Source organism: Trematomus bernacchii, unplaced genomic scaffold (genome assembly GCF_902827165.1).
Source record: "Trematomus bernacchii unplaced genomic scaffold, fTreBer1.1, whole genome shotgun sequence".
Lineage (NCBI taxonomy): Eukaryota > Metazoa > Chordata > Actinopteri > Perciformes > Nototheniidae > Trematomus > Trematomus bernacchii.
The window spans coordinates 2349363-2363371 of record NW_022987648.1 but is presented as its reverse complement, the minus strand read 5'-3'; the positions used below and the strand labels follow the sequence as shown (position 1 = coordinate 2363371).

Genomic DNA, 14009 nt, shown 5'->3' with positions numbered 1-14009 from the left:
AGGTGAAAAATCCCATTGAGATCAACGATCTCTTTTTCAAGGGAGACCTACGGTATATTGGTTACACATAAAAACAACAGAAAACAAAAAGGACATCGCAACATAATTACAGGGGTATAAATTAGCAACCTATTCACAATGACAGGTATCTAATAACATTTAATCCAGCCGTGCTTTAAAATGATGCAAGGGAATCAAAATGCTCAGTTTCAATTTTTTTTGCATAGTGTTCCAAGCTAGAGGAGCAGCGCACATAAAAGCTTTAGTACCTAAAACAGTCCTAGCACTTGGCACATGTAATAAGAACACATCCTGGGATCTCAGGCAATAGCTACTTGCCACTCTCTGTGAGATCAAAGAGCAGATATAAGTCGGTAGTTTACCCAGCATGGCTTTATAGATGAATATGTACCAATGACTGAGCCTCCGTACAGTAAGTGAAGGAAGACCTGCCTTGGCATACAGGGTACAGTGATGAGTAAGTGCTTTACAGTTAGTAACAAATCTCAGAGCACTGTGATAGGCGGCATCTAACCTTTCCAGGCAATGGGCAGGTGCATTCATATATATCAAATCACCATAGTCCAGCACAGGTCAAAAGGTCACAGTGACTAGCCTTTTCCTGGCTTCAAAAGAGAAACAGGACTTGTTTCTAAAAAAGAAACCTAGTCTAACCCTCAGCTTTTTAAGCAGGTTATTGACCTGAAGTTTAAAAGTAAGACAATCATCACACAACAGGTAACCACTTCGAGTACTTGTCCTTGCATAGTAACAATATCCAAAGCAGTCTCTGGAGTCTTTTTAGCTTTAGAAAAGAGCATTACCTTGGTTTTCTCAACATTTAAAAGAAGCTTAAGCTCAACGAGCTGAGTCTGAATAATGTTAAAAACAGCCTGTAATTTAACAACCGCCTCCTTAATGGAGGGACCTGCACAGTACATCACGGTATCATCCGCATAAAAATGTAAAGTAGCTTCATCCACATTTTCACCTAAACTATTGATGTAGATGGAGAATAAAAGTGGACCTAAAACAGAACCTTGAGGAACACCATTAGCAATGTTCAACCACTCAGAAGACAGCCCATCAAAGTGAACACATTGGGACCTTTCAGAGAGGTAGTTCACAAACCACCCCACTGCATGGCTGGATATGCCAATACTGAGTAGCCTCTGCTTTAAGATGCGATGATCGACGGTGTCAAACGCTTTTGAAAGGTCAATAAATAGAGCTGCACAACTCTGCTTTTTATCTAAAATACTTGTAATGTCATTCACCACTTTCATTGTGGCAGTGATGGTGCTATGTTGCTTTCTGAAGCCTGACTGATGTTTAGACAGGATGTCATTTTACATAAAAACTCCTTTACTTGTTCACTCACTAGGCGTTCAAGAACCTTAGCCAGAACTGACAATTTAGAGATTGGCCTATAGTTATTTAAAATAGTTGCCTCCCCTCCTTTTAGTAGAGGCAGGACATACGCTGACTTCCATACTTTTGGAATTGCATTTGTGCTGAGGGAGAGGTTAAAAAGAGAAGTAAGAGGTGGAGCAATAAAATCTGCAGCTATCTTTAAAAAGAAAGGTTCTATGTTGTCCGGGCCAGCCGGTTTCTTAGGATCTAACTTAGATAATGTTTCATGAACAACATTTACAGTAAAAGGAGAAAAACTGAAAGGGTTTTCCAAACCACATTGTTCAGAGTCACAGACTGTGGTGATCACAGAAGCAGAGTTAGTTACAGAATCAAACATAGAACCGCAGGACACAGAGTGCTCATTAAAACAATTTAACATGGTGGCCCTGTCCGATATAGAGCCAGATGATGTGGTAAGGCACGGAGGTAGCTCATTTCGGATCTCCCCGGTGGATATCGATTTTATGGCTTTCCAAAATTTCCTAGGATTATTTAGGTTTTCTGTGGTAACTGACAAATAGTACTTCGACTTAGCACTTTTGACATGTGAAGTGAAGCTATTCCTTAGTTGCCTAAAACGCAGCCATTCTACCTCTGAGCCTGATTTCCTAGCCTTTGCCCAGGCCTTGTTTCTCTCATGCAGGAGACTGGACAGTTCAGCAGAAAACCAAGGATTGTCTCGTCCCTTTACTCTAAATTTACGGGTGCATGTCTATCAATGATCTCCATAAAACCAAGATAAAAATAAGACCATGCAGTTTCTACATCAGCACACAGATCGATTTTTCCCCAATCAAACCCAAACAGATCATGAACAAAGCCCTGCTCCACAAAATGTTTTATGTCTCTCTTAATTATAATACAAGCTTTAACCTTTTGGACCTTAGTGTCCCTAATTATGGCTACAGCACAGTGGTCACTCACATCATTCGCAAATACTCCCACAGATGGGTATTTATAGGGAACATTAGTTAGAATTAGATAAATTAGGGAGGAATTATTAGGGGACTTAAAGTGGACCTATCATGCTATATTTAAATGATATATTGTAGGGCCATACCTATATAAGGTATATTTATACGTTTCTGTTTTCAAAATACCAAACAGATCATGATTTTAAGCCATGCCTCATTTCGCTCTATGTGCTGTTTGCTGTCTACGGGTCTGATTCTGCTGACCACGCCCCCCTGCAGGAGAGGGGAGACGTGCTCTGATCAGCTGCTGGGCTGTCAGAAGAGGGGGAGAAAAAGAGATCTCCGTCCTCCGTGTTTTATTATATAGAGTCGTTATTCATTTGTTTTAAAGCTCAATAAATAACAAAGAAGACCTTTGACCGGCACTTTTCTAATTTTGTCCGGAAGATTTCAACTTTAACGGACATCTTGACCCGCGAAAGAAACTGAAACTGAAACTCTGCCGCACGGTCCCCTCGTTCCTTGGAAGAGGCGGAGAGGTGGGTGTTTGTCATCTGCTGGTGGACTAACCGGAGAGAATTACAGTGCTTGCTTCGACGGGGAGGGATTGCATTGAATTAAAGCAGCAGGAGCAAACGCTTGCATCGGGGAGGGAGAAAAAAAGCCACAGCGGAGAATAAACAGAAGGGTAACCATGGTAACTATGGGCGCGAAGTCTTCTTCGCTGCTTTTGTGGCAGACTACAACGCCACTTACAGGCCTGGCATATGTACTACAGCGTCTCCAGCGCTTTCGAACGGCAATGGCCGTGGCTGTCTCCTCCTGATTGGTGGAGTTGGCCCAATAGCCGTAGCGCCACCGTCCTGATGTCAGGACAGTGTTCAAATCTGGATCAGTTTTTTATCAGATCCGTTGCAGCCCCTTTTTTAGAGATTTGGGTATGGAGGAAAATAGAGAGGGTTGTGTTTTCTGACACTTGGTGAGTTCCCTGGAACACCGGGGACACATATTCATGTATAAAGGACGTACAAAAGTGCATTTTGCATGATAGGTCCCCTTTAATGTTAGGACAGTTAGGACTGTCAACAATCTGAGTAACATTCAAAGAGATACAAAGGTTTTTTAAATCCTCTGATACTGCAGTTAACCAGTCCCAGTTAAAAAGTAGCACTATTTCCTTATAGTCTAGTTGCGATAAAAGATTTGCTAGTGAAGACAAGGAGTCCTTGACAGCTGAGGGGGGTCTGTAACAGCCCACCACCATGACCAGTTGACCCTTTGCCACTTCTATATTTAAGGCTAAAAATTCAAATTGCTTACTGATAGATTTGGAAACCAATGCGGTTACACTGAACTTATTCTTAACATAAATGGCAACGCCACCACCTTTATTAGGCCGGTCGGAACGATACACATTATAACCATTTAAGGATATGTCAGAGGCCAAAATAGTTTTATTTAGCCATGTTTCCGATAACACAATGACGTCAGCGTCAGTCGAGCTTGCCCAAATGCGGACAAAATCTAGTTTACCTAACAGACTGCGCACATTCAAGTGGATGAAACCCAACCCAGACCTAGCTTTAAAATCAGCAGGAGTAGCGATCTGACTACTACTACTGGGCGGACCAGGGTTAGGTTGTACATTTCCTGACAGTAATAACAACAACAAAACCAGGCATCTTTTCCTCTTAAACGACACACATACATTGTCATCTACTTTAGAATCACTGGAAAAGTCTGCGAGAGTGTGATTAGAGTTTAAGAAGCAGTCCTGAAGAACCATCATCGCAGGCAAACAAAAAAGACAAACATATTTTGTCGAGCAGATTGTCTGTGACAAGGCAACCGGTAATTGTTTGTGTAACACATCCGACCCTTTGCAGGGGATGCCCACTGCGGGTGGCAGAACAGACCTGAATCCAGTAGACTTCTCAGAATGACTAGAGATCTTCTTATAGTCCAAAACAGTTAACAGGCACAGCAGAATCACAATATGGGCCATTTTCCCAGACCAGCATACAGTATCCGCGATGTTCCTGGGGCAAAAAATCCTCCTCCTCACAGCAGCAAAGGACAGGCGAAAGCAGCAGCGTGGAAGCGCTCCGGTCTCTCCGTGGTATCCCCGGGGTAAAAGGTCTCCTCGGCAAAGCAGCACACGACACCGCAGCACACGACAGGTGGGAGCAGGCCTCCGCAACAGCAGAACCAGGACAGGTGGAAAGCAGGCCCCAGCCGTGGTAAATCCTCCTCCGCACAGTAGCACACGCCCGGTGGAAGCAGGCCCCAGCCCAAAGCGTGGAGCCACTCCGTCTCTCCGCGATGTCTCCGGGGTAAAATCCTCCTCAGCACAGCCGTACTCTACAGGTGGGAGCAGGCCTCCGCAGATCGTAGACACCAGACAGGTGGAAAGCAGGCAGCAGCCGGTGGAGCCGCTCCGTGTCTTCGCAACTTCTCCGGGGGAAAACCACCTCAGCACAGCCGTACTCGACAGGTGGGAGTAGGCCTCCGCAGACCGCAGACGGACCAACAGTGACACGGTCTCAACATGAGTGACACGGTCTCAACACGAGTGACACGGTCTTAACGTATTTGCCATATCTCTGGCACCCATCGGTCGATTTTGGTGATTGACATCTCTTTTGAACCGTTAGAGCCAATAGAATAAAAAAAGGGGGGGGGGGGTTCCTAAATCCATCTAAACATTACCATTGGTGAGTGAGAGTGATGCGCAGCCAGCATGCCCAAAACCGGAAGCTCTCTTACACTCTATATGAAAAGTACGTTTAACACGTTTGACATATATGTTATGATGGATTATCAGTAATCATTTCAAAGTGACAGAGACATTGGATTAACCTTCAGCAGCGTTTTAATGCCCTTGAACACAACTTTTGATCAGAAAACAGCAAAGGTAAGACAAATTTGCCGTTTTGGACCCGTAAAGTGAAGTTGTGTGTTGTCTTTGCTGGCTTTCGCTGCCGTGAGTTTTGGTCGCACAGTGATGATACTTATACCATTGGAATCTGTGGAATCTCAGCTTTCATATGATATGCAGTTTGTGCAGATTGTATGAAGTATAAAAGATTGCTACCGTGAGTTATGTGCTAAGTGCGTTAGCACTCTTTCGCTTAGTGCTAATTCAGACGCTCAGCGTTAGAGTTGTGTTTTGTTTAGGTAAAAATGGTTCATATCGTCAGTTAGCTGAGTTTCTTCCCGTTAAGTGGGTATGACACAATAATAGGTTGTTAATTAAATGTTAGGAAGCCCTGAGACACAGTTTCGTGAATATTGTTGTGTTTTGCCCCCGCGGGCGGGCCATGGGGTTTATTAACAGGTTAACCCTTAAGGCCCTGACACACCAGGCCGAAATCGGCCGTTTTCGTTAGTCGGACGACGAAGCGTGCCCTGTCGCCCAAACTCAATTTGGTGTGTCCCGCACCGTCGGCCGTGACACGCCTTATTTGGCCTTTCATGGCCGAAACGGTTGCTTTTGAATGTCTTCCACAAGCAACACTCCAATGGCTGATAGCTCCAGTACCGCACAAAACATGTTTTCGATGGACGAGAGTGAAAATGGAACGCACACGCTATTTGTTGTTTGTTTAGATCACGCAGTCTGTTCTTCTTCTCTGTCTTCCGGTTGTTCCCTCTTTTGAATGACGAATACACACTACCGCCGCCTGCTGGTAAGGAGAGTTATTGCCACTCACGCATGCGCAGTTCGTACGTGCTCGGCTGAAGTCTTTGCGGTGTGTTCCAGTGCGACACATGGCCAAGACGCAGGAGAACACGGCGACGCAACAGTCGGCGAGTTCTCTGGTGACTGCTTGGTGTGTCAGGGCCTTTAGATGCACGAGTGACTGGACCCTACACTCTTCCATAAGTGGGTCAAAAAGGACCCATATTATAATAATATGTGTTTTTATGCCATGTTTGTCATTTTGGTTAAGAAAAATCACTAAATCAATATTTAGTATTATATTTTGGTTCACACTAGAAATATTTTATATTTAATTTTTCACTATTTATAATTTTAGACATTTTTCGTGTTCCCATAGAAAATGCATGCGCGTCATTTTTGACCCACTTATGGAAGCTTGGGGTAGTAATACAAAAACTACAATTTCTTAAAATGTAAATTTAAAATTAGAATGATATCCAAAACATGTTTTTTGAGGAATAGCTGGAATATGAAATGATAATAAAATGTAATTACAAAGATACTTCAAGAATACCACCTCACCAGGTCAAAAAAGACCCACTTGGAAGCTTGGGGTAGTAATACAAAAACAACAATTTCTTAAAATGTATATTTCAAATTTGAATGGCATGATATCCAAAACATGTTTTTTGAGGAATAGCTGGAATATGAAATGATAAAAAAATGTAATTACAAAGATACTTCAAGAAAACCACCTCACCAGGTCAAAAAAGACCCACTTATGCATCTAAGGGTTAAGTACCTTGAGCAAAACAGAGTACTTAAGCCGCTCATGCAGGGGCTGTGCATACATCTTTGTTTTGCTCCATGAAAATACAGTGGCAAGAAAAAGTGTGTGAATGCTTTGGAATTTCCTGGTTTTATACATGAATTGGTCTTTTAATGTGATCTGATAGTCATCTAAGTCACAATTATAGACAAGCACAATGGGCTTAATCTAATAACCAGAACATAAATAATAGTTCATTTATTTATTGAACACACACAAATTCCTGCATACTGTACAACCAGGACATTTCTGAAGGGTTCACATACTTTCTCCTGCCCTGTATATAATGTAATCCTAAAAGCAGAGTTTAAGTACCTTAAGGAAATGAAGGGTTTTGTTTTTCTTACAGCCTCCCTAAACTCACATTTCTGTCACGCTGATTACCAATGTCTGGTAATATGGTATAAACATATTTAAATGTATAAACCATCATAATATTGGGGTTTATCCATTGCTATAAATACATTCAAACGATACTTAATACTTTTGAGTTAATGGGAGAGCTGATGTTTGATTGGGTTAAGACTGCAACAACTGAAGAAAATAAGATTAATTTCCGTCATTATTTCTCATAAAAAGCTTCTTTTTTTTCATCTTTACTTCTTTTCTTTTATTCAACCTCTTTCAGATTAAAGCGACTCACTGCCGGGTTTGAAAGTCATGTTTCTTTTTCTTTTTCTACTTCTTCTATCAAAGTATTCAGTGTGGTTTTATTGAACACGAACAGGAAATTAACAAAGTGCTGCAGGTGTGTTTGTGAATGCTTGGTCCTTCAGTTTCTTCAAGGTTCTTTATCCTGTTCATCACCCAGTGAGCTGAGACGCATGTGAAAGCAGCTTGAGGTCAGTCTGAGGGATCAATACTCTAATTTTCTGAGCATTGGCCTCCAATAAAAACGTTAAATCTGGGACAGAAAGATGAAAACAGGCCTGGAAATACAAGCTTGATGTTAATGTTTCAGGAAATCCAGCCGACAGAGCAGAGTGATGGTGATGGTTGCAGTCACTGTTTCTGTGAATGAGATAATGATTGTGAAGCGTACAGTGGTATCAGTCAAAACCGCAAATACATGCAACTCCTATTCAGTATCTATAGAGACTCCTTAAGCCCCGATGCAGGCTGACATCAGACACTTCTTGCCTTTTATATACTTCCTCATCATTTGTAGCCCACAGACCTCAATACTGTATTTATATTGAAAAAAAGTAACATTTGAATTCAGATTTTCGTTAAGACCCTATTAAATCCCAATGTTAATCGTCAATTATAAAGAAATATGTTTACAAAATGTCTCACAAATCTCATTTACTGTTGTATTTTTACTGACTGTTACTTCACTTCAGACTGTATCATCATTGTAGGTGCAACACACACATTATCTCTGAAGAATTAATGAGAAATATTTCTGACATTTTATAATGCTGCCTCCTCATTTTACATTTGCCCTTTATCTGTTGTTGTAACACTTTACCAATACAGGATTTCTGATTTTGATGAAGGTTATACAACACACAAAACACCAATAGGTTTTGGCTACACGCTAAATGTGTAAATAATTGTCCTTTAAAATGTAACATGGTTTTTCATGAACATGTTCTGTCAACTCCTGAACAACAACAAAAAGCCCGCGTTTTATCCAGTTTGTACACAACGATGGAGAAACTTAACAAGCAGCAGTGGTCCACTGAAGAGACCAGCTACCTACTGGGAATCTGGTCTTCCGAAGAGGTACAGAGGAAGCTGGAGGGGAGCACGCGGTCCAAAGCAATTCTCCAACAATTGCAGAAAGAGATGGCAACCGCTGGGTTTTACCGTACCGTGGCACAGATTGGCAACAAATTAAAAAAAGTCAAAACCAAAACGAGTAGCGCATCAACACAATCGGCCATTGTTGTTGTTGTCGGTGTGAGCTGTGAGGGGTTTCCGCGCGGTTTGGCTTTATGAAGCAGGCACGCAAACGGTTATGTCATGACGCAAACGATGACGCAATGACGCAGCACCAGTCGGACGCTGGGCGGTGTGAAAAGAGCCGGAGCTAAACCGAAGAACCGGTTCTGAACCTGAAAAGCTCTAGCACGGAGCTTGAACCGGAGTTGCGTTGGTGTGCATGATGTAACAGTGTTCTCTGTGTTCTCTCTGTGTTCTCTCTGTGCTCTCTGTGTTCTCTCTGTGTTCTCTCTGTGTTCTCTCTGTGTTCTCTCTGTGTTCTCTGTGTTCTCTCTGTGTTCTCTGTGTTCTCTCTGTGTTCTCTCTGTGTTCTCTCTGTGCTCTCTGTGTTCTCTCTGTGTTCTCTCTGTGTTCTCTCTGTGTTCTCTGTGTTCTCTCTGTGTTCTCTGTGTTCTCTCTGTGTTCTCTCTGTGCTCTCTGTGTTCTCTCTGTGTTCTCTGTGTTCTCTCTGTGTTCTCTCTGTGTTCTCTCTGTGCTCTCTCTGTGCTCTCTGTGTTCTCTCTGTGTTCTCTGAAGGCTTCTCAATTCTCTAATTTCCCCTCCTCGACTCCTATCCTTGTGTCTTAGTCCCGCCCACAGGAGATGCGAGCGGAGGAGTCGAGGAGGGGAACCGAGGAGAGAGGAGGGGAAGCAGCAGGCGGTTAGAGAAATGAGAACTCCTCTCCTCTGAGCGGTCATTTTAAAGAGACGTCCATTAATGATGACAGGAGGCACAGCAGCCCTCTGTCTGATGGACAGATGTGTTCATGACGACTTATATATTTATGTTTAATTCATTCACAGTGCTTTATAATGAGACAATAACAGGCTACAGATGCGGACATATATACACACATATATGTATATAACTATATACAATTTCAGAATCAAACAAGTATGAGAGCACATAATTGTCAGGATCCGGGAAAATTAGGACTCAAATGCAGTTAAAAAAGAAGCTGGTTTCAAAACAAAAGCGAGCTTTAATCAAACAAAGCTGTTGACACTGAAAAAACTAGACGAAAACCGAGAATCATAAACAGGTAGCATGAGACAAGTGACAAACATGGAGAGTGAGAAAAATACAACGAACCAACATGGAGCCCAGGGGAAGACAAGACTAAATACACAGAAGGGTAATCACAGGACAAGACACAGCCGGGCAGGGGAGGCAGAAACACAAGGGCAACAGGTGAACACAATGAGACAATCAGACACCAGGGAAACTAACGACAGGAAGGCAAACACAGGAAGAAGGATCAGAGAAGACACAAGGAGGAAAACATTTCAAAATAAAAAGGTGGAAAAGAAAACAATCCAAAACCGTGACAATAATAACGTAACACAATCAGAGACTGGATATATCCCCCCCCCTCTCTCTGGTCGCTGAAATGGGGAATTGAAATTACGGGCCAAAAGTTGTATTTACAAGTATTAAAAGTAAGCATAGGACACCAAACCAACTGAGACCCGTCTGTCCGCCGCATCTACGCACTGTACAACACACACACCTACACACTGTACCACACACACCTACAGCTCCTAAAGCATAATCAGGCTACAGCCGTTGTGTATTTTATTCTGTGAAGCACTAAATGGTTTTAGAAAAATATTGACTCTTTGTTTGTAGATATCTACTAAACTACAGCATACAAATAACGAGAGTAATGTAGGCCTGTTATACTGAGTGATATATATTATACACACTGCTCTGCTTTCTGCACGGACCTCACAGCTGTTCTCACTGTAAACATCGCGATGAAAGCAGTTAATAAAATAATATCCAGGGGATGCATGCAGAGCTGTCATTGGCTGAGATAAGTCCGACCGTGCGTCACGACTCTTTGAAACATCTCTGTTGCTGGAAATACATCCACGAAGGAGCCGTGGAGGACCCATCAGTGTATCCTCGGTTATAGCTCCTCCAGAGAGCCTCCTCGATGCTCGGTCCTCGATGTGCATTTAGAGAAATGAGATGTCCTTCAACATGGCACGCTGAAATCCATTTCCGTGTCACTACCGGAGGACCGAGGAGTCGAGGAGTCGAGGAGGGGAAATTAGAGAATTGAGAAGCCTTCTCTGTGTTCTCTCTGTGTTCTCTGTGTTCTCTGTGTTCTCTGTGTTCTCTCTGTGTTCTCTCTGTGTTCTCTCTGTGTTCTCTGTGTTCTCTCTGTGTTCTCTGTGTTCTCTCTGTGTTCCTGTAAATTGAACCCACAGGCTGGAGGAGTCGTCGCTCTTCTTACTGTTGAACTTGATAAAAGCTCCGGTGTAAACGGGCCAGAACAATTCTCTGAAGACGAAGCACATTCCTGGACGTACATCAAGCTCTTTATCTTCCTAACATCTATTATGCAGCCTAATTTCATTTGCAGTGACAGAGTGGCGTTATGAACAAATCTCTCTGGCTTACAGAGCCTTGAGCTGCTTACAACCCGTCTGTGTACTTCCCAAGTCTTTTCATTGGGAAGAGGATTCAAATATAAATATCCTGGAGCCTGGCCAACTATATCCCCCCCCCCACCCCCCCCCCCCCCCCCCCCCTTCGCTGCAGCTCTATAGCCTCACACCTCGTCCCTGCAACTTTTCATTTGAATTATCGATGTCACTTTCAAAACAGAAGACGTTTCCTTCAGTTCAGATTCAACATTGTTCTGTTTGTGTTGTCTTTGTTCAGCCTCATTAAGCAGAGCAACATTATTTGCCGTTGTGATTTCTCCATCAGATCATTATTCTAGACCTCCAGGCTGTGAGGATGAGTGTTCATTTTGATATGCAGGAATCAGTGAGTCTCATCAGCCCCTGCTGTGAAAATGTCTCATGATGGGTTGTTCAAACAATGCCATGTATTCATTTTAAAGAGATTGCCGCTAAATAAATCTAATAATATAAATATAGAGGAGCCAACATCCACTTCCTAACCAGGTATGAACCAAACCACCTCAGTTCAAATAGGTTGAGTCTGTACAATTAATCTGAGGATAACTTACTAACACTTAACACTTAAAAAAGCCTAAAATAAGCACATAATCTTTACTAAAAATGTGTTATGACATTAATTTGTTTAGACTTTTACCAATCAGCAGTGAATGTTTAACCAGCCCACCCATGTTATTAAGCTGAGAAGGGGATACTAGAGGTAAGAAGTATTTTAAAACCAAATTACTTTATTTATAACCACTGGGTATAGTGGAACAAGTGTGTTAACAAAGCTGACATTGTGCCAGAGCAAAAGCAATACAGTTGAGAATTATACACAGGATACATATATCCCCTAATCACAGGCACTGTTTTAACCCCTCACTCTCCCCCATGTCTCTAAAATGTAAAACAGAAATAGGAACCCTGACCCATTGCTTCTGGTCATGCTGCAAACTTCAGAAATATTGGTCTGACATATTAGTTGAAATGGAGAAGATATTTCATAGACATTTAGATATGGACCCACTGTCTTTGATTTTAGGTCTACAAGTCAAATCACTACCTACTGCTGCGAACAGAAGATTATATAATGTCCTTACTTTTGCTGCTAGGAAAAATATTTTATTACAGTGGACTAAGGATCAGGTCCCATCTCTCAAAGGCTGGCGCAACATTATATTTGAGTTGGTTCCCCTGGAATATCTCACAAATGTTTTACATGCCAAATCTGATCAGTTCTATAAAATCTGGCAGCCTTACTTAGATTTCCTTGGACCTGAATTGTCGGCTATTATTGTTAAAGGAACCTCATGAATCTCCTGTCATCATAAATTCATCATCAATCATAAATGTGATACTCCTGTAACCACCTACATATGTGTATGTTTGAGACTGAGCTGGGTTTTTTTTCTTTGTTTTTTTTGTCATGTTTTGTCTTTTTGCTTTGTAATTATGTACTTGTCATGTATGTGCTACGTCATTATTGTATTGTGAAAATTGAAAAAATCAATAAATATATTGTTTAAAAAAATAAATAATTTAAAACAAAGCTGACATACAATATTCAATCTAACAAAATTGTTATTTTGAAACTGCTGTGGTAAAGCTAAAATAAATACATTAATAATGTGTGTTAAATTATGATGCACATTTGGTTGAGGTTATTAGGTAATCTCTGAAATCACTGCCTGGGTTTCATGCATACAGTATGGCTCACTTTCTCTCTTCCTCAGCTAATGGTGCTTTCAACACATTGTTTTCACTGTACTCTGGTGTACATCACACATACAGTATATAATCGTGGAAGTCTTTTCACACAAGCCACAATAGCTCCTTTCTAGCATGTAAAATAAAAAACCGTCTTCCATCAGATGTGGATGTTTTGAGTTACTAGAAACCTCCTCCATAAGATTTAAAGTAAAAAAACGTAAAAGATGTATTTGTCTTATTCAGCTCTTGGTTTTACATTGCATCGCTGAGACTGCATCCACTTTCACATACATGTCTTGAACAGTGGTTCTTTTGGTAGAAGCAGGCAAGCATTAAGCATACCAATACATCATGCAGTGTAGTTGGATTTTTGCAGTTAATAATACAGAAGCTTCAGATATAAAACTTTGCTTTCAACACCATTTTTTTATAGCCTTATCATTTTCTTTCTCCTGTTGTCACAGTGTGTTGGAGTGGGATTCCTGCAGAATTTGAATGAAATAATTAATAATAATCACTTTGACTGTACACTACCTCAAACCAGTTTGCTACTGCCTTTGAAGTGTATGTTGTATCAAATAAAATAAATGTATTAAAAAGGTGCCAAGTTGTGGCAACACAGAAAATGATTGTGTTTAACTTAATTAAATTGACATTGTTTGAATTGACACCACTAAATTATAAAAGCTAGAAAGCACCTTGATGGAGAACATCCAGAACTTTAAGTAAATCCATCCTCAGCTCTATTTGTGAGCTTCAAAATGAGTTGTATTTGTGTCTGTAGTTTAGCCTGAGGTGCTCTCTATGGTGCATACAGTCGCTCTCCACTGCACACTTCATGCCTATGGCAAGCCCACAATCACAGCATTCAGTCCTCTCACCACGGACACAGCGATGACAGCTTCATCTGGTAGCATGTTCCACTTTGATTGTTCTGGGAAATAATGAGTATTTCAGGGTGTCACTAAAAGCGGATACCCTCTGAAAGTTCAAGGAGTAAGCTTTGCAGGTCATACTTTTAACAGGCTCTAGGTATATTGATGCATCAAGGGCTGAGATGTTATGGACAATCTTGAAGAAGAGGACTAACCAAGACGATCGCCGCCTTTCACTCAATTCCAACTAATTTAAC

The 14009-nt window shown here is 41.5% G+C and overlaps 1 protein-coding gene across 1 annotated transcript in view; it reads right to left on the bottom strand.

The window, feature by feature from the left end:
• The window catches only part of LOC117485845 (inactive dipeptidyl peptidase 10-like), a 96866-nt gene extending 83072 nt beyond the window's left edge, over window positions 1-13794 (bottom strand). The window contains exon 1 of the mRNA XM_034134552.1: window positions 13759-13794. Within this exon, the coding sequence (XP_033990443.1) occupies window positions 13759-13794 (36 nt within the window). The remainder of the gene's footprint in view (window positions 1-13758) is intronic.
• Between the last annotated feature and the right edge of the window lie 215 nt (window positions 13795-14009).